Source organism: Cricetulus griseus, chromosome 9 (assembly GCF_003668045.3).
Source record: "Cricetulus griseus strain 17A/GY chromosome 9, alternate assembly CriGri-PICRH-1.0, whole genome shotgun sequence".
Lineage (NCBI taxonomy): Eukaryota > Metazoa > Chordata > Mammalia > Rodentia > Cricetidae > Cricetulus > Cricetulus griseus.
The window spans coordinates 22,285,993-22,307,572 of record NC_048602.1 but is presented as its reverse complement, the minus strand read 5'-3'; the positions used below and the strand labels follow the sequence as shown (position 1 = coordinate 22,307,572).

At 44.0% G+C, this 21,580-nt stretch overlaps 1 protein-coding gene across 1 annotated transcript in view; it reads left to right on the top strand.

The window, feature by feature from the left end:
* Window positions 1-777: 777 nt before the first annotated feature.
* The window catches only part of LOC113837265 (leukocyte immunoglobulin-like receptor subfamily A member 5), a 34,275-nt gene continuing 13,472 nt past the window's right edge, over window positions 778-21,580 (top strand). Inside the window, exons 1-5 of the mRNA XM_035449164.1 lie at window positions 778-814; window positions 1,209-1,244; window positions 2,013-2,342; window positions 10,919-11,203; window positions 12,204-12,509. Coding sequence (XP_035305055.1) covers window positions 778-814; window positions 1,209-1,244; window positions 2,013-2,342; window positions 10,919-11,203; window positions 12,204-12,509 — 994 coding nt within the window. The remainder of the gene's footprint in view (window positions 815-1,208; window positions 1,245-2,012; window positions 2,343-10,918; window positions 11,204-12,203; window positions 12,510-21,580) is intronic.

Below are 21,580 nucleotides of genomic sequence, written 5' to 3'. Positions count from 1 at the left end.
TTTTCTGGCGTCTTTCACTTAATATGATAGGTATGATAATATATTCAGCCATAAGTAAAATGCATAGTTTTCTCTTTGTATGATAGAGAAAAAAATGTGTCACCCGAGAAACATGAGTTTTTTAGAGTTTAGCCAGGAAGATTTTTTTGTCCCTAGTCTATCCTGCTTTTGTGACTAGCATCCATTCATCTATCCACCCACCAATCAATCCACCCACCACATATCCTTCCTTCCATCCATCCATACATCCAAACCTAGATGTATAAATCATCTTCCATTTACCTCCACACACATTTACCTCTCAATCCACCTATCCATGCAATTGCCCTCAAATCAATCCATCAACATACATGTTCATAATACGTGCATCCATTCATACATACAAACATACATTATTCACCTATCCGTTCATTATTCCTCTCTCTAATGACTCATCACTCATTCATCATTAATCCTTTCTTAATTTATCATCCATTGGTATATTAGCTATTGATTATTTATGTAACAATGCATCATTTATATACTGAGTGTGCACCTATCCAGCTATGGAAAGTCAGCAACACATAAGTTTAATATAGACCTTGCTTACGACTACTTGGGCAATACATCAATGTGCGAAACAAATAATTTTGTAACTCACTTGGGGAAGTTCAAATGTGGTCTGAATCCCAGCACCTCCCTTCCTGTAATATACAGCCCTGTAAGCTCACTCTGCCTCGCTGAAGAGTCTGTTCTCCTACCAAAGGGCAGACACAGAGCAGGCTGAGACACTGGACCATGTTCGCATTGCATCTCATCTCCATCGTGGTCTTCAGTGAGTACATGAATGAAGATAGATCAGAGAAACAGGGAGGGTGGGAGACACAGGTCTAAGATCCCATTCCCTCTCTAGCACAGGTGTGACAAATATCTGATGGGCATTCGGCCCCACAGGTGCACACCAGCCTGGTGTCTTGAGTCAACCATGAGAACACCTGAAATCACCAGTGTGTCATAAAAAATCGGGGGCAAAGTGGGTTTAGTGGGGTTGGCTGCCAGGTCCCCTGGGCCTTGTCAGGACTCTACCACAGAGGAGGAGACTGACTCATTGAGAGGCAACATTGATTAGAAAGTTTAGAGGTCCCACGTCACCCTTATTCCCTGGCCCATGGCCCCAGCTGAAGGAACCTGAGCAGTGGATGTTTTTATCATTGGGATTTCTCTTTCAGTGTTCTCCCTGGGCCAGACAACTGACATGCAGGACGGTGAGTCTTATCTATGGGATTCTAACTCCTCCCCATCAGTGACTACCCTTGATGGGAGTTGTGTAGATTGCGGGAGGATTGCAACCCACTTTAAGCCATATGACTACCACACGTTAGTCTCCTCATCCAACATACCCTTAACTTTGCAGGTTTCTCATCTACACATATCTGATTTTTCATCCTGGTCTTTGGTGCTGTGTCTGATAACAAAATGTCTTCTTTAATTCACTCTGATGGTCACCATCATTTATTAAAAACCAGAATCTAGCTAACTTGACTGTAAGTGTTCTCTCCTTCGTCCACTTTCCTCGCCAGTCACCTTCCACCAAAAGCCAAAGCTTCAACAGTAATCCTACAACAGCACCAACAGGTACCCAGAGATGTAGTTTTCCTCTTTCCTCCCAGTCTTTGTTCTTGGCCACTCACATTAAACTCATCTTTTAATGTTCAATGTCACCGAAGTTCCAACCATCACATGCGTTTGCATAGCTGGCAGAGAGCAAAGATGTTTATGAGTTCCTGAATGTCTCCCCCAGCAAGGATCCATGTCTTTAGCACAGAGAGGATCACACAGTATGACTCTGGGCTTCCAAAATATCACCACTGATCTCATGAAACACCAGCAAAGTAGTGTTGTGTTGAAAATGGGAAGTGGAGCACAGAAGTGGTGGGGGCTGTGAGTCTTGTGTTATTTCCTTCCCACCCCTTACACGAAAGGAGAAAAATGTCCCCATCCTGCACACAGAGTCCTACTCTGTTCCCTCCTAGGGCATCTACCCAGACCCTCCATCTTTGCTGACCCAGGCAATGTGCTACCTAGCGGGATATCGTTGGTCATCACATGCAGGAGCCCTGCTGGGTTTGAGCGGTTCCGCCTGGAGAAGGAAAATCTCAGAATCGTAGATGTGATAAACTCCTCTTCTTCTAAGACTGAAGCCAGGTTCTACCTTGGTACAGTGAGGAAAGACACTGCTGGACACTATAGCTGTCTCTATAAGGTAAAGAACACCTGGTCCCCACAAAGTGAGACCCTGCAACTGAAGGTCATTCGTGAGGACATCACCGAGACCTCTTCTCCGATATCAGAAGTGACCTCAGGTTTGTTCCCACGTCTCTCAAGCTCTAGCTTTACTCATCATCTCGATTGTCAGTTCTATCCTGGATTTAGTGTACAACTATCTTTTTTAGCTGGTTAGCGACTGGGATTCAGACGTGCTAGGGGGCACTGACTCTCTTCAGTGGAATACTTTACTCTTCACTGGCATGATGCTATCTTTTTTCCCCCATTGAACCAGAGCCTGTAGAAGGCCCAGAAATATGTGCTTTTCTGTGTGGTCTCTTCCCACTGAGCATGTCACGTGGTCCAGGGATGGCCCCTGAGCAGAGTTGGATAATACTATGAATCTTAAGAGTGAGATGGTCCTTTCCCCATATGTGGTCATCTCCAAAAGTCTGGCCCATCAGGAAGAGATAGAGTTATTCTTGGCTTAAAAATATTTTCACCAGTTTTCCTCCACTGCTGTGCCTCAGATGTCCTCTGTGTTTAGGGCTGACCCCACTACCCAGGCCTTGGGGCATCTGTCCAGTTTGTCTAGGAGCACTGACATGACCCTAATATCCCTGTGAGACAGTGGATCTCTAGGTAAGGGCACCATCCAGAGCTTCCTGACTCTGTGTCTATCTAAGAAGGCTCTCTCATCCATGGGTGTCCTTAGAAAAGGGATGGTTAGGTTGTGGAAGTGTTGCCAAATGGGAAGAGAAAGTTTGTCATCCATATGCTAAAAGTCTTTCCATTTATTGGTTCTAGATGGGTCATTAAAAAGTACACAGAAAGGGCACAGATGGGATCAGATCGACCATTGTAGGTAGCAATAGGAAGAACTTGACTTTCTGCTATGATTTTTCCTCTTTACTAAGCCTGGCTTTTTGTATTTATGTGTTTGTGTATCTGTATTTATTCCTAGCAGATAAATAAGCAAGACTTTAAAACATGATCACCCCCATTAAGACCATGAAGTTATAAATAAATGTTGTATGTACTCATCAGGGAAGCAGATATCAACATCACAGACTATTTAGAGGATCCTGCCTCAGAGTAGGAAAATGTCTCGAGGTAAGGGAGAGGCCAGGCGGACCCCCACCACACCCCGGATTCACAGACTCTCATTACCACCTCTGCCTCCTTGTCGTGTGATAAGTTTGGGGGTGTCCACTCTGGATCTTCTTATGCTCTCATCTGGGTAGATCTGAATCTTACTTTATCCCTCTAACATTATTTTTGAGAATGGCTAAATAAATATTTTATTTAGTCCATTATTAATACCATTGAGATTTAGTTTAAGGGGAGAAAGGATAGAAGGAAAAGGCGGTTGAGGATAGGGAGAAAAAGATCCACTCTGGATCTTCTTACGCTCTAATCGGGTAGATCCGAATCTTACTTTATTCCTCTAACATTGTTTTTGAGAATGGTTAAATAAATATTTTATTTAGTTTATTATTACTGCCTTTGAGATTTAGTTTAAGGGGAAAAAGGATGGAAGGAAAAGACGTGAGGATAGGGAGAAAAAGAAGAGTCGTGTTGGGTTCAAATTCTCACCCCACTACTCTCCGTATGACTACTGTTTCTGACATGCCTCCTGCAGTGCTGACCATTACCAGTACAGAAAGTCAGTGCAAAGGGACACAGTGTGTCTGGGATCCCCTATGAGACCCACCCAGACCTTGGGATCCTGTTCCTTCCCACTATACACTCAGCACTTGACACAGTGTAGGGATGGAGGGGATATACCAAGGGAGAGGCTAAAAAGACTCATCCTTCTTGTCTCAGGGAGGAAAGGCAGTCTTCCTAATGTCTTCCATACTGATGATAACAACCAAGACTTCAGACATGAGATGGAGAATGGAACCCCTGTGGTGAGCAAAGAGACAAAGAGCTGGGTGAACAGAGCACAGACACCACGGACCCTGACATTTCCAAGCTCTTCCTCTATATCCAGTCCAGGTCAGGGAATGGCAGTGGCCATCCATTAACATCACAGCTTCCACCTTTACTGATTAGTTTTCACCAGGCTCTGCAGTCCCACTGTGTTTTTGTAAAGCGTCAGGGAAGTTTATCCTCAGTTTACACTTGGGACATTTTTGTTGTTGTTGTTTTTGTTTGTTTGTTTTTTTTCAAGACAGGGTTTCTCTGTGGCTTTGGAGGCTGTCCTGGAACTAGCTCTTGTAGACCAGGCTGGTCTCAAACTCAGAGATCTGCTTGCCTCTGCCTCCCGAGTGCTGGGATTAAAGGCGTGCGCCACCAACGCCCGTCTTACACTTGGGACATTTCAGGCACACAAAGGGGTTAACTTTGCCTAGCAACTTCGAGTTGAGTCTGATCTATGTGTAAATTTTCTGGCTGGATCTGTCCCTGGGACCCATTTTCTCATTGTGTGAGAGCCTGGGTGTGCACCCAGCGATCTAAGGGTGCTGGGGTGAGGACAATGAGAACCAAGTTGACAAGTACAGGGGCATGATGGGTGGTGGGAAAGTCAGGCAAAGGCTTCAGGATGCCAAGGTCAGCCCAAAGGGAAGGAGAAGGTAACTTCACACTTTTTATCACTTTCTTCTGAGTCCCGGTAGACCCCGTGAAACTGACTGCTTTTTCTTATAATCAGCTCCCCCACAGGTAAGTGACATCTATGATGATGGCTTCTCACCCCAAAGTGTATAAATAACTCCTGTTTCAGGATTCCTAGGCTTGGGTCTGTCCACCAGTGAAAGGGACACTCATGCTTGTCTTTCCCTTCTCAGTCCCCACCCTCCAGAGTTACAAGGTGTGGAATGCTGTCCACATGGCCCTGTCTGGGGTAGTCTTGCTGGGGGCAATCATTGGAGAAGCTTGGCACAACCAGCAAAAGTCTACAGACAGCTCCAGAACTACAAGGGAACACAACCAAGTGGGATGAATTTCATCTTGGTGTCCAACGGCTCAAACTGGCCTATTAGCTCCATGGATCGAAACTCTGCTTCAAGAGAATATTCTCCAGTTCTCACCAGGGAGTGCTGATGACATATCGAATTCTCTATTTAGAGTCAGACATTTGTCTTGAGGATTTGCTTAAACATAATTTCACAATAGAGTGCCTCCCTGTACTTCCTTCCTGGATCTTTCTTGCCTTCTGGCCTTTTCCATCCATTTACTTCTCGCTTATGTTGGTCCTTAAAAAAAAGTCAGTTTCATGTAATATATATTTTACTTTTTAAAAATATGTCTGCTTGACTCCTCCATCGCAGGTGGGAGCGAAACTGTACAACCACTTTGGAAAGCAATATGACACTTTCTCAGAAAATTGGGAATCAATCTACTTCAAGACACAGCTATATCACTCTTGGGCATCTATCCAAAGGATGCTCAATCATACCACAAGGACACTTACTCAACTATGTTCATCAAAGCATTATTCATAATAGCCAGAATCTGGAAACAATCTAGATGCACCCCAACTTAAGAATGGATAAAGAAAATGTGGTACATTTACAAAATGGAGTATTACTCAGCTATTAAAAACAACGACACCAGGAGATTTGTTTATTTTTTAAATTAACTTTTAAATTTAAATTAAAAACAGTCTTATTTTACACATATGCTGGGGCCTGGCTTGTATCAGTCCTTGCTCTATTAGCCACATGTCCATCCCTGAGTGAGGGACCATGGATTTGGAAATTCCTAGCTACCTAATGGCGATAAAGACCAGACATAGGCATCTTGTCATTTTTGGAGGACTCTCAGTTCATGCTGAAAACTGGAGTCTCCCGTTTACTGTAGCATCCTCATAAACAGCTTTCTAACCATCTGCCTGTGACCACAGAGACCCTTTCTTATTAACCTCTCTTTTGACCCTATCGGCACACCTAAAAACAGTCTCTAGCCACATAGACCCAGTTCTCAGCCCAGGTGCAGGCCTATTCAAGGCTTAGGCCTGTAGAAATGCAAACAGGAGACATTCTCCACTAAGGCTATGCCATTCAGTGGCAATTTTAGCTAGCATCTGCAAGACAATGGAGACTCAGGCTTCCGAATAATAGAACGGGAGGTTTGGACCCCGAGAAACTTTCTAATAGAATAAATTCTGGACCCTGACGCATATAAATCCCAGTTCCCTCTCCCTCCCATCCTCCCACCATTTCCCCATCCCATCCCCCATCCAGTCCTCAGAGAGGGAGAGGCCTCCCAAGAGGAATCATCAAATCTGTCACCTCATTTTGGGCAGGACTGAGGCTCTCCCCCTCCTGTATCTAGACTGATACCAATTCGTGCACTAGGGATAAATACTGGTTTCACTGCCAGAGGCCCCATGGACTGCCCAAGCCCCTCAACCGACACCCACTTTCAGGAGGCCTGAAAGGTTCATTCTTATGCAGGTTCCCCAGGTGTCAGTCTAGATAGGTTCCATGAGCTCACACTTGCTCAGTCAGCTGTTTCTGTGGGTTTTCCCAGCATGGTCTTGACCCCTTTGCTCATCACTCCTCCCTCTCTACACCTGGACTCCAGGAGTTTGACCCAGTGCTTAGCTGTGGATCTCTGCTTCTGCTTCCATCAGCTACTGGATGAAGGCTCTAGGATGGCCGTTAAGGTAGTCATCAATCTCATCACAGGGGAAAGACTTTTAAGGTAGCCTCTCCACTATTGCTTAGATTCTTAGCTGGGGTCATCCTTGTGTATTCCTGGAGATTTTCCAAGTGCCAGGTTTCTCATTAAGCCCATAATGGCTCACTCTATCAAGGTATCACTTTCATTGCTCTCCTCCTCTGTTCTTCCCCCAACTCAACCTTCCTGATCCCTCATGCTCTCCTTCGCCCACCCCTTCTCAACTCCTCTTTCTACTACTTTCCCCCCCTCCTCCATGCTCCAAATTTACTCAGGAGATCTTGTCCCTTTCCCCTTCTCCAGGGGACCATGTATGTCTCTCTTGGAGTCCTCCTTGTTTCCTAGCTTCTCCGGGGTTGTGGATTATAGGCTGACACTAGGAAATTTGAAGGCAACTGGATAGAACTATAAAAAAAAAATCTTGAGTGAGGCAACCTTGATGCAGAAAGACCAACATTTTATGCACTCACCCATAAGTGGATACTGGCTGTGAAAGGTTGCAGTGCTGCAATCCTTAGACACAGAGAGGCTGGGTAACAAGGAGGACCCAAGGGGGGATGCATGGGTCTCCCTGGGAAGAGGAAACAGAAGATATCTCTTGGGTGGATTGGGGGCAGGAGGGATGTCAACTTGAGTATCAGATTGAGGGGGGTAGAGGGGAGGAGTATTGAAAGAGATGACTAGAAATGGGGGTCTTTTGGTTGTTAGCTAAAATAACCAGATGCAAGGCATATTCCAAGCAATCTTCAGGGATGCCTCCAGCTAAGACCACTAGCAATAGTGGATATGTAGCCTGAATTGACCATCCCGTGTGATCAGATTCACGACGACCCTAATTGTTATCAGAAAGTCTAATTTAGAAACTGATGGAAACAGATGCAGAGACCTGTGGCCAAACATTAGACCAAGCTCGGGGAATCCAGATGAAAAGAGGGAGGAAGAATTGTAGGAGCCAAAGGAGTCCAGTCCATCACATGAAAATACAGAGAAACAATTAACCAGATTCATAGGAACTCACAGAATCTGAACCAACATCAAGGGAGCCTGCATGGGACCAACCTAATCCCTCCACATATACGCAATTGTTGTGTAGCTTGGTCTATTTGTGGGATTTCTAACATTGGGAATAGGGGCTATCCCCAATGCTTTAACTGGCTTTCAGGAACCTATTCCTATCCTGGAGTGCCTTCCCCAGCCTAAATACAAGGAGAGGTGCTTAGTCTTAGGGCAACTTGATCTCACATAGTTCCCAAGGCCTCTTGAGGTGACACAGGTCACAGATATCAATGGGCCCAGATGACATCCTGGCTCTGGGTGGAAGGAATGGCCACTCAGGTTGGAATGGTTCTGGTGTGTGTGTGGCTATGTCTGTTTGTTTTCTAATGAGATACAGAATGGGGGTGGACCCAGATGGGAGGGAAGTTTAGGGGAGAACTTGGAGGACTATTGGCAGGGGAAACTGGAATAGTATATATTGTGTAAAAACCATCCATTTCTTTATGTATTTATTCTTCTTACTACATATTAACCACAGTTTCCTCTCTCTTCTCCTCTCTCAGTCCCTCCCCCCACCTCCTATTTCCCCCATCCACCCCTCCTCTGTTTCTTTTTAGAAAAGGGCAAGACTTCCAGGGATGTTAACCAAACATGGGATATAAAGTCGCAATTAAGGCTGGATGAGGTAATCCAGTAGGAGGCAAAGAGTCCCCTGAATAGGTAAAAGAGTCAGGGAAATCCCTTCCCCTCTACTCTTACTGTTAGGAATCCCACAAGAAGACCAAGCTACACAGCCACAGCATATATGCAGATTACATGGTGACTCCACAGAGAAGAGAGGAGGAGGAAGAGAGTGATTTCCTGCTTGTCCCTGCTTATATTCTGAGTATGCCTGCTATGTCACGTCCTGCCTGGATCACAAGACTTCTCTTTACTACATTTCCCAGAATCCTCCTTGACTCCTAGCCCCGCCTCACTTGCTTCCCTATCGGCCAACAGTACTTTATTCCCCAACCAATAAGATACACAGAATGACCTGCCCCATCAAAATTGCAATGCAATTATTCTATTGAATCATTCAGAAAAGGCATTAGGTCGAAAATGTGTTCCAGTTACTGCCATGGTAAATTCTGCAGTGAACGAGCTGTGGTACAAACTGTCTTCCTGTCTCAGTAGCCTGCAAGACTACTGAGAAGACTACTAGAAGCCCATTGGCATCAGAACCTTAATACTGTCGTCAGCTGATAAGCTAGATAAGCTGTTCAGCTCAGGACATCCTGTGTGCTTCTTCTGGTGCAGTGCCTCCTGTCAGCTCAAGCAGAACTATGGTGCTCATCCTCCTCAGTGCTGTGTGTTCTGGTGAGTCCTTATGGGCATGAAGGGTATGGAACACCAGGGTGGAAATATTAGTCTAGGATATTGAGCATGTATAGAGAAGAATACCCAGGTGGATGGGCATTGGAGGGTTGGTTGATCTTTATATAACATTGTATGGCTTCAGAGGCTTACAGACCTGGCAGAGGCCATAGGAATGGAAATCGGGCATCATGAGAACATGGATCAACTATCATGAGTCTTTCTTTGCAGGGTTCGTCTGGGTTCCAGGAATATGGGCGCAAGTTGGTGAGTCTGCCAAACCAAATAGAATGTCCCCATAACAGGAGGGCAGGAGGCACACAGCTCATGGGTTGAGTGTGGGAAACCCTGTGAGTGAATCTCTGTTAAATTGTAAAGTGGGGTCCCTGGAGATCCTGCCTGTGATAGCTCCCACACACCCTACAATTTTGCCACTCACTAAGCTAAGTTGTACGGGTAAATCGAGGAGAGTGGAAGAAAGCAAGATGTCTTTTTGGAGTAGGCTTGACTGCGTAGTAAGGAAGGAAGCAGAGCTTAATGCTTTTCTCATATTTGCCAACATCATTTTATCCATATGGAACCTGATGTCTGCTCTGTCTTTTTTTTTAAAATAATTTTTATAAGCCAGGTGTGTGGTGGTATATGTCTTTGTTCCTGGACTTGAGGGTCAGAGACAGGCAGATCTCTGTGAGTTTGAGGCTATCTTGGTCTACATAGTTTCAGGACATCCAGGGCTATCAGAGAGATCCTGACTTAAAAATTTTTACTACTTCTTTGAAATATTTTGAAAATATTCACTCCTTTTAATACTATCTTTTACCCCTCTCTTAACCCTCCAATACTTTCCCACCCAACTTTGAGTTTAGTTCTTTTTTCTTTCTCCATAATTCTAGTTTGGGCTAGACTTAGGGCTGGTCATACTACCAGACATCATATCATTAAAAGAAAATGGACTCTTCCTCTCTGAGGAACCATCAAAGGCTAGTGCTAGTATCTCCTCAGCTAGTATTGGCATTTCATGTCTGGCTTTCCCTGCTTGTACCAGGAATCTCTATGACTGAAGTGTGCCCAGGTTTTATGCATGCTGTCACAACCTCTTTGATTTCACATGTACATCTGCCATCTTGAAGTTACCCGCCATCTACAGCTCCTACAATCGTCCGTCCCCTATTTATTTCACAAAAATCCCTGAGTCTCAGAGTGAGATATAAATGTCTGATTTGGGACTCAGAACTCTGCAGTCTTTGGTTCTTGACTTGTTGACGGGTTTTCTCCGGGGTTGGTCCTTGTGTTCATTGCCATCTACAGCAATGAAAGGCTTCTCTGAAGGGAGCTGAGAGAGGCTGTGATCTACTGAGTACACCACTAAGTCAGTAGTAGTCATTTTAACACTACGTCCACTTAGCAGAATGACAGTATTGGGTTCTCAACTAGGGACTTGTTCTGCATCTTATTTTTATATATACATGATAATTTTTGTCAATAGTATTGGTTTCTTTATGAAGTATTTGTCCAAAATTCTCAGACCACACTTTTGTTATAGGAAGGCTTGCTTGTGTGGTGGGTGGTCCCAATGCATGGTGCTGGGCACTACTGGCCTGGAAGAACATGGAAAGGAGAAGGGATGCTGAACACATATGGAGAGGGGCTTCTCTGTTTTCTTCTTTAAATATGTATCCCCTTTTCCCTACAGTGGAGTCTAAAAAGCCCCTCCTGTCTGCCTGGCCAAGCCCCATCGTTCCCATCGGAGAGCGTGTGACTCTGTACTGTCAGTCTGAGCTTGGGTTTGAAACATTCAGCCTGTTCAAAGAACACAGGGGTCGCAGCCTCCAGACAAAGGACTTCAACTCCCAGCAGAGCTTTGTGATAGGCCCTGTGACCACAGAACATGCAGGGATCTACAGATGCCAGGGATTTGACTCTAAATCTCTTTATGGATCATCAGAACTGAGTGATAGCCTGGTGATTGTGGTCACAGGTAAGAGAGGTGGTTCCATGCCCAATATTTCTTTTTTTTCTGTTTTTTATTTAAATTAGAAAAAAGTTTGTTTTCCATGTCAATCCCAGTTCCCTCTCCCTCCCCTGCCCCCAATAACCCCCTATCCCATCCCTCCTCTGCTCCCCCGGGAGGGTGAGGCCTTCCATGGGGGATCTCCAATGTCTGTCATATCATTTGGAGCAGGGCCTAGCCTCCCTCCCGCCCCCAGCCCATGTCTAGGCTGAGAGAGTATCCCTCTATGTGGATTGCATGCCCCATATTTCTAATCCAAGCATTTCCATAGGGACTTTAACTGAAGAGTTCCCTTAGAAGAGTAGGGATGCCTCCAAGTGATTCAGGTTATGGATAATTAAATATAGAGGACTATGTGCTGTACACTTGTGATAATTTGTTATAGCAGCACCTGGCATCGAATGCAGATACACAAGCCAAGCACACATTAACAAAGCCAAAGAGGGAAGGGTAGGGATGTCCTGATATCAGGAAGATCAGGATGCTGAGACTACCACCAGGCTGAGAGTGTCCAATGCTCTCAAATCCAATCTAGGGCCTCTTGGTGATACTGGAACTCAGGGAGGGTCCAGATAAGGCAGGGAAACCTTTTTAGAAGACAGAACATTAGGGAACCTCCGGATTACCCCTTTTCAAAAAGAACATGAAACAAGCTCAAAGGGCAGTCTTCCAGGTGGCCTCTCTTCATTCATGATACAAAGTGGGAAAGAGGTCTATGGGAGATGAGTGCAATAGATACATTGCCAGGACATGCCAGGTGAAAATAGTCAGATATTAATAGAAACAAAGAACTAAGAAGATACACAGAGAGCAGGAATGTATATGGAGGAGAATGTGGACACAGAAATAATAAGAGACACTGAGAAGGAGCAAAGACACAAGGAGAAAGACTCTCACTTATTACTGAAGGCCCAAGAGTTTGCTGGGGTGGGATGACTCCCAAACTCACAACCTTTTTTGTTTTTAGGAATCTACAGAAAGCCCTCACTCTTGGCCCTACCAGCTCCACTGGTGAAATCTGGAGGGGCAGTGACATTGAAATGCTACTCGGAGATTGTGTTCGAGACCTTCAGTCTTGTTCTGCACAGAAAGGGGCTAAGCACGGACCCTCTGTACCTTGTTGGGGAGCCTTGTGATGGAGGCTACCAGGCCAACATCTCCATAGCTCCAGTGACTTCTGAACATACTGGGACCTACAGATGCTATGGTTTTGTCAGCCTCCAACCCTATGAATGGTCAGACCCCAGTGACTCCCTGGATATTAAGATCACAGGTGAGAATATATTCTTGTTCATCACCCTCTCCAGTGAGCAGATCACTGTAAGTTTTCAAGGGGCTGGAAAGTTGATACCTTTTGGGTACAATGGAGGTAAGAAGTCTTTGTGGTAGATTTAGTGACAGAAATGGAAAAGGAGACATAAGGACACAACGTTGGTCTCAATATAAAGCACAGATACAGCCAATTCAGAGGAATCATGAAAGAAGCTTGCGCTGGCTAGTCTTATGTCAACTAGACATACGAACTGGGATTATCTGATAGGAGGGGATCTCAATGGAGAAGGCAGCTCCATAAGATTCAGCTATAAGGCATTTCTTAATTAGTGTTGATGGGGAAGTTCTCAGCCCGTTATTGGGGGTTCCATTCCTGGGCTGGTGGTGCTGGGTTCCATAAGAAAGCAGGATGAGCAAGCCAGAGGAATCAAGCCGGTAAGACGCACCCATTCATGGCCTCTGTATCGGCTCCTGCCCTCAGGTTTTTTGTCATGACTTCCTTTGGTGATAAGCGGTAATATAGAAGTGTAAACCAAAAAAAAAAAAAACCTCTTTCCCCAACTTGCTTTTTTGGTCATGGTGTTTCATCACAAAAATTGAAGGAGCTTACGGCAAAGGATGACACAATTATAGATGCTCATGGATCAGAGAGAGGGTTGTTCCATCCTGATCTTATTAATAGGTCTAAATAGTTCAAACGTAATTTTTTCTATTCTCTTCCAGAAAATGCCAGACTCTCCCCATATATGAATTGCATTTTAGGGCAGTTGGCTCAACATGGGTCCTAAGGCCTTGGTGCACTTGGCAGTAACAAACGCCGTGTTTAGTTGGACACTACTTTTCATGGTGTTGAGCCTTAACTAGAGCCAGCATACCATGCTCGTGGGCGAAGAAAGCAACCCCAGTCCCTGTGTGGCTGAGTTCTCTGCATCTCCAAAATACACACACACACACACACACACACACACACACACACACACACACACACCTAATATAAGAATATGAACATAGAATGAAAAGTGAGATAGAACTTGAAATGTGATCAGAGGGAATGCCTGACAGTGAGAGAAAAACAGCTCAAAAGCAAGATCCCAGAGCCAAAGAAACAAAAACAAAGATATATGATGGTTCATGGTTCTAAAGAAGGCTAGTAAATGTAAAGCAGGGATAGGTATTGCGACTGATGACAGCTGAAAGATAAATACACAATAGATAGCATTTTGGCCACACAAAGTATAGCATTGGAGCAATACAGGGGTCAGCACAGCTCATGAAAAAAGACAACACACATACTCCCTATGAAACAGTACGTGAATAGTAACAGCTAGTGAGCTTTTAGTGTAGCTCATTTGCCTGACACGAGTGGTCGGTAGTGTGGGTGTGACACACAGCATTACAAAATGAGTAGTTTTAAAACACAGTAATGACATTTAAAATACATAAATAGCTTTTATGCTTAAATATAATGCTGGATAATGGTGGTGACGGTAAATACGTAGATAGTGTCTTAACTAGTTCCAAAAACGGTACCTCACATTTTATAGAGAAATTGGCTGACATACACGTGTGCTACAGAAAACACCCAGCGTGCTGTTTATCTACCAATCTATAAAGAAGGTGAAATAAAGTAGTAAAAACAGGACCAATGCTAATGAATTCTCTATATGGGGGAAGTGCCTTGATTTTTGGACTTATCTGGTGTATGCTCTGATTGCCCAACCTATCACGATACCAAAATTCTCACAGTAAATTATCAGGCAGGAGAAGAAAAGAAAAACACAACATAGAAATAAACTTGAAAAGAAGAGCACCAGCTCACAGTGTCAGGAAGTGTCAGTGGGTGTCCTTTCAGACATGTGACTTTGTGACCGCATTAATACACAGTTCTTGATGAAAGCCCAGAAGAAAGAAATGGGCGGCAAACTGCCCTGGGACATTCTGCCGCTCACCCCTCCTCCCTCTCTGCCTCTCAGCTCCTGATGACTCTAGCTCTTCAAGTCCTTTTGACTTTAAACTAGGTAAGCACCAGGAATGGTAAGTTTCAAGGGGAGCTGGGGAAGGGGGCGCAAGAAGTCTGCAAATGGATCAGAGAACAAAGAGTACTTCAGGATTCTTCACAGTTGGCCAGTGCTTGGGTGGGTGTGACTCCTTTCTCTCCTCTTCGGGTCTACACTCTTTTTATTTTTTATTAGTTCAAATTAGGAACAAGCTTGCTTCACATGTCAATCCCTTCTCCCTCTCCTCCCCTCCCCCCAGCCCTCCCCCCAACCCCCACCTGTCCCCAAGCTATCCACCCTCCACTCCCCAGGGAGGGTAGAGCCCTCCACAGGGGCTCCCCAAAGTCCACCACATCATCCTGGGCCGGGCCTAGGCCGTCCCCCATGTGTCCAGGCTGAGAGAGCATCCCTTCACGTGGGATGGGCTCTCAAAGTCCCTTCCGGGTCTGCACTCTTAAGATTTTCTTTTGAGCATCGCTCAGTTTACCCCAACCTGACTCTCATTTACTTCTTAACACTGGAGTTCCAAGAGGCTTTCTGCTTTGATCTCATTTTGTGAAGGGAGGGAAAGAGAGAGAGAGAGAGAGAGAGAGAGAGAGAGAGAGAGAGAGAGAGAGAGAGAGAGAGAGAGAGAGAATCCTGAATATTCAGAAGTTATTTAAAACAGTGCTTTATAATCTTCCCTTTGTCCTCAGAAAAGGATGTGGGCCAGCCAAGAGAAGGATGAATTATTGTAGCCAAGTATATACAGAGAGAAGAAAGCAGGGTGAAACTGCAGTGAAAAACTCATCTCAGAGCAGATAACTTTGGAGAGTCAGCCTTTATTGCAGTCTCTCCATTTTTTTCTATACAGCAATACCATTGCCTCACAATCCGATGCTTTTCAGTGTGAAGCGAGGTTGGTGTTCACGGAGGATGTGAATTCCTAACACTCTCCTGGTACAGATCCACTCATTACTGTAGCAGGGAGGTTCAGCGGAAGATTTCAGTGACGACAAAAAATGCCAGTCTCTGTAAGGAGCTCGTGCTGATGCAGGGGCAACAGAAGCCATATAGACATATAGAAAGCATTCTGCTAAGGCTGATGGGAAAGAACGTTCATTTTGCAGCTCCTGCATGGCTGCTGAGCGGCTGGCCCACATGTGAAAGTTTTCTGTTTCTTCCAAAGGTCCTGTTTTTCAGGATTACAACCTGGGGAATTCCATCAGGATGGGTGTGGCAGGGCTGGTCCTACTTGCTCTGTTGATGATGCTGGCTAAAGCCTGGTGGAGCCATAAAAAGTTAAAGCTGCAGAAGGAAAATGTACAGAGCCCAACTGAAGGGAACAACAGAAGACGGGACAGAATGGACCCTGGATCACAGCCCATGACGTGACACAGATGTGGAATGCACCCAGGGCCAGGCCTTGAAGTGTCAGTGGACGCTGTGAAATAAGACTGCCCTTCAGTTTGCAAGAGCGCCCTCTGGAGACGGAGGAGCTACTTGGGGAAGCATCAGGACAGGACACTGGCAAGCTCGGGTCCATGCACAGATACCACACGGGATATTTCCATTTGTTCTTGAATGCCATTTGTTTCCCCTCATAGTTTTTAATGACCTGACTGTAACTTTCCTGTTGTTGATAATATATTTCTCCTCTTCCTGTCTCCTTTGTAATCTCCTCTTCTCTTCATCTTCCTCTTCTCCCTATATAATTTTTACCCGTCTCCCTCCCCCCATAATATCCTTTGTTGTATTATTATCCCTCTTCATCTTTTTTTGTTCTGATGCAATAACTTTAATCACTGGCATTTCTTCTCCTATACTTTGGGAGATAGGTCACTTTATAACCCTGCCACCCCGGATCTCGGAGAGATCAGCCTCTATCTCCTGCATGCTGGGATTAAAGGCATATATACCACCACCCTGACTTTTTCTCATACATATTTTTTTGAGACAAGCTTTCCCTGTCTAGTTCTGGCTATCCTGAAACTCACTTTGTACACCAGGCTGGCCTCTAACTCACAAAGATCTGCCTGCCTCTGTCCCCCAAGTGCAGGGATTAAAGGCGTGTGCCACCACACCAGGCTTCTCATATATATTTACACTGTTCCATAAGCTCTCTTTTGTATGTACTTTGCTTCAGGTGCTTAAAATAAGCCAAATATTTAATTTTGCATTCTCTAACACTTGCTGCCATAGAAAGAACTACAAAATTGAAGCAGTTAAATAGTTATTAAAATCCAAAAAAATTAAAATCCTATATTCTCCATTATTAAACATTTTGAAACTCACTGTTTTTTTTACTACATTCACATAAAAAGAAACTCCTTGTTTTAATGTGCAAGTTTGAAATTTCAACTAATTGTAAAAAATTAAAAGCTTGTTTTGCATTATTGAGTTAACATTCCTTACTTTATAGAACATAGTTCTGCTTTAGAATAAAACGTAATTTTTCTATTCTTCTGGACTCGTGTACTTAGCATTATTTGATCTATATACTCAATGATCTTTAGTCTGTGACTAGCTACTAGTCCTTCTGTGACAACTTAATGAAGGAAGGGTTTATTTTGATTGACAGCTTGATATCGCCGTCTATCCTGTTGGAAAAGGAATGGCAGCAGGAGGTTTAAGAGGATGCTGGTCACATTGCATCTGTAGACAGGAAGCAGAACCACGAATGTTGCTGCTCATCTTACATTGTCCTTTTATCCAGTGCAAACTACAGGTCATGGGATGGTTACCCTCATACTGAGGGTAGTTCTTCTTTTGGCTAAAATTGTGCAAATTCCTTCACAAACATGCCTAGTGGCTCATCTCATAGGTTATTCTAAATATCATGGGGTTCATAATCAATAGTCGTAAGTTCAGCTTCCTATTACCTATTAGTGCCCTAAATGGCTTCATCTACTTATATTAGTGCCCTAAATGGCTTTATCTACTTAGAATTTTTTCTTTTCTTTTCTTTTCTTTTTTGAGATAGGGTTTCTCTGTGGCTTTGGAGGCTGTCCTGGAACTAGAACTTGTAGACCAGGCTGGTCTCGAACTCACAGAAATCTGCCCACCTCTGCCTCCTGAGGACTGGGATTAAAGGCATGCACCACCACTGCCCAGCCTATCTACCTAGAATTAACTTTGTCTGTTTATTTCAGTGTTGAGGATTGCACTTGAAGGCTATTGTGTCTTAAACAAATATCCCCCCACTTACATATATCCTGATCTCTGGAACTAAACTTAAATAAGAATTAAATACATAAATCATACCCTAGACACACACACACACACACACACACACACACACACACGTATTAGAGAGAGAAATAGAGAAACAAAGAGACAGAGAGACACAGAGGTCTTCCAACTTGATGCATGACAAAATTTACATAAAATATTGTTAGTTGTTTCATATTGTTAGGATAAAGCACCATCCCCAGAAGCAACTTATGGAAGGAAAAGTTTATTTTGTCTTATGGCTCCAGAGGTATAAGAGTCTATCATGGGACCTGGGTTCAATTCCCAGCACCCATGTGGCAGCTCACAACTGTCTGTAACTACAGTTCCAGGGGATCCAACACCCTTATGAAGACAAATATGCACATAAAAAAAGAGTCTATCATGGCACGGAAACATGGCCCACGAGTGGTAGAAAGAGCATGAAGTTGAGGCATCACATATTTAACCACAACACCAAGCAAAGGGAGGGAGCTAGAAGTAGGCTGAAGATACACAATCTCAACTCCCACCCGTGCTGACATGCTTCCTCCAACAAGGCCACGCCTCCCAGACTCATCAATTCTTGATCAAGTGTTCAAATACCTGAGCCTATGGAAGACATTCTCATTCAAACCACCACAAATATTAATGGCCAAATTCTTACTACTTTATTCTTTCTTAATTCTTTGATAGCCTTTGTCCTTGTATCTCATCATCTTGGACCCTTTCTTTAGAATCTGTCTTCCACAGCTTCTCTAGTTCCATGACCTACTACTGGTGGTGAACTGCTAGGGAGAACAAGTGTCACTCTAGAGCAGTGGTTCTTAACCTTCCTAATTCTGTGAACTTTCAGTATAGTTCCTCATGTCGTAGTTGACCCCCAACCATAAATTATTTTGTTGGTACTTCAATGCCTGTAATTTTTGCTGTTATGATTCATGATATAGATATCTTAGTACAGGATATCTGATATGTGACCCTCATGAAAAGATCATTTGATCCACAAAGGGGTTGCAAACCACAGGTTTGGAACCACTGCTCTGAAGCACTAAAATCTAGTGAAGGTGTTTCAGCTTTGGAGTTAGAAGTTGATCTTGGATCCTTGTCTAGGATGGAGACATGGAACTGGGGACCAGTAACTTGATTTAGAGCTGTCTTTTCAGTCCAATATGGACCCTGACAGAAGAAGACAGTGGGTGACAATCATGCACCGATGGCTAGAATCTCCGAGTGAGAAACCAGGACTTGATGAAAAGCAACCATCTTTTGAAGTAAGGAAAGGTAGAACAATCATGACGTTTCAGAGCAAAGAAGGAAATAAACAACACTTTAGAATCCGACTAGAGCTACGGGAAGTCTGTTTCAGAGGGCTGAGACCCAAGAAGAGAGTGCTCAGAAGCAGAGTCAAGAGAATAGGACTCAGTAAGACAAGAGCCAAAGCAAGAATCAAGACAGACAAGGAAATATCCTCAAAAAGCACACAGCAGACTATCAGTACCAAGACATTCAGATCACAGAAGGAGGAGATGTTGGCACAAGGGACAAACATATATGAGCAGAGATAAACAAAAGAGACACAGAAAATAACTAACACTGGATTCATCACTGGGCAGAACGCTGGTAGAGAAGGGAATCCTGGATTAGGAACCACAGAAATCACCATGTAGAAATCTAACCTTTGCTATAGGCTGGAGTATGGCTGTTTCCTCCATGTGCACACCAAGCTCCCCTAGAGAAAGGGTGAGCTGTGATAAAAAGAATTCTCAGTAGAGAGAAGCATGAAGGCTGCCACAACTCAGAAACATTAGGATGCCAGATTGAAGTCCCACTGAAGGAGAGACTATTGACAGTCCATCCAGTACCTACAGACAGAAAGACTACCCAGAGCAGTAGTAGCAAAAATTGTCTGGCTCACACACCATACCCTCTACTTACATAGCAAAGAAGACAAAAACCAACACAGAAAAGAGAGACACCATAAAGATATGTCTTCAGAAGACACCAATCCCCCAAACAGTCAAAAAAAAACAAGCAAAGCAAAGCAAAGCAAAACAATAAAAAACCAGAAAAACAGGAGCTTATATAAATGAAGCTTAGGGACAAACTCAGCAACCTGGTCCAAGCAAGTGACATGCCTGGGATATGGGAAACCAGTTCTCTTTAATTTTACATTTTATTAACCACACGGTCAGGTTTATCACATTCACTACTTCACTTCTGGAACCAATTTTGTACGTTAGCTACTGTTATCTTCTGAAATACTTGACAAAAGATAGGTTGAAAAAGAAACTGGCTTACCTTGGCTAACAATCTGAGTGTGTAATCTGCCATGGTAGGGAAGTCATATTATAAGGAGCCTGAGGTGACTAGTCACACTAGATCGGAAAGCAGAGGGAGCTTCGAATGTTGGTGTTCAGCCCCCTTTATCTTTTTATTCAGCCTAGGATGCCAGCATATAGAATGGTACCCGTTAGTGAGAGTCTTCCTACCTTCATTAGTCTATTCTAGAAACACAGTCTCAGACATACTCAGGGGTTTATTTCCATAACGATTCCAAATCACAGCATCCTGCCTAAGTTACATATCACATCTATCACATAAGATGATTTTGGTTTTCACTATTTGATTATTTATATAATGCTAACCATATCTATTCGAGGTGGTACACACTATAAATGGTGAATAATTGGACCTCAGATAAAAAACAGGAGTTTCGGTCACAGATGTGTTGCAGTTGTAACCATGGTGAATTCTGCAAAGAGAGGGCTGTGTATAAAATTTTTCTGAAAGTCCCTTTGCCTTCTCAGCCACATAAAAGGCAAAAGGATTCCACAGGCATCAGATTTTAATACTGCGGTCAGCTGGCAAACCGGATGAGCTGGGCAACTCAAGATATGCTGTGTACTTTTGCTGGGGCACTGACTCCTGTCAATTCAAACAGTACCATGTTGCCCACACTTGTCACCTGGTGTCTTCTGGTAAGCGACACTGGAAATGAGGGTATAGACGTGGAATTATGTGTCTGAGATGCTGTCTTCATCTGCAGTGGATTACCCTGCTTCCACCTGGCGGGTGTACCATTGGGGCCCGAGTTTATCCTGACCTGTCGTGTTACGGCTGCCAAGGTTCACAGGCCAGGCAGTCGAAGAAAAGCAAAGGCAGGTTGTATATGAAGGTTGATAATATACCATGTACTTTTATTTTATTTTATTTTATTTTAAGGGGTCTAAAAGATCTGGACACAAATGGGTGATTCTGTCACCAAAGCTTAGATAAAAATCCAATCAATATTTTGCTATCAATGTATGGTAGGCAGCACAGGGCATGGGAAAGTCAGCTGAGTTGGAAGCCTTGTGGGTATTAAATATTAACATTAAATTGGAAATAGGGGGCCCTGAAAACTTTCCAAAAATTTAGTCATTCTGCCTCTGACTGATCCAGTGACACCAACAACTGCAGGAGAGCCATACACCCAAAGGGAATGGTATTGTGTAGATAGCAAGCAAGGAGACAGCACTGGGGGACAGCATCCTCTCAGTACCAGATGCTCTTCCAAGCTCTCCAGCACCTCATGATGGTAGAAAATGCAAAGGGGAGTTGCTTTTGTGATCTCTTGCCAGGAGGCAAGAGAATCTCATGCTCTGTTCCAGGAATTTCAGAAGTTACTGGATTGAGATGCCAATGTTTAATGCTTTTCTCATGTTAACTGATGTTATTTCATTCACATAAACTTTCCCTTCACACCCACACACGCACACACACAAACACACGCACCCATGCACACACTCACACACACACACACACTCACTCACACATACACACTCACACACACACACTCACACCCACCCACACACACTCACACACACACACTCACACACACACA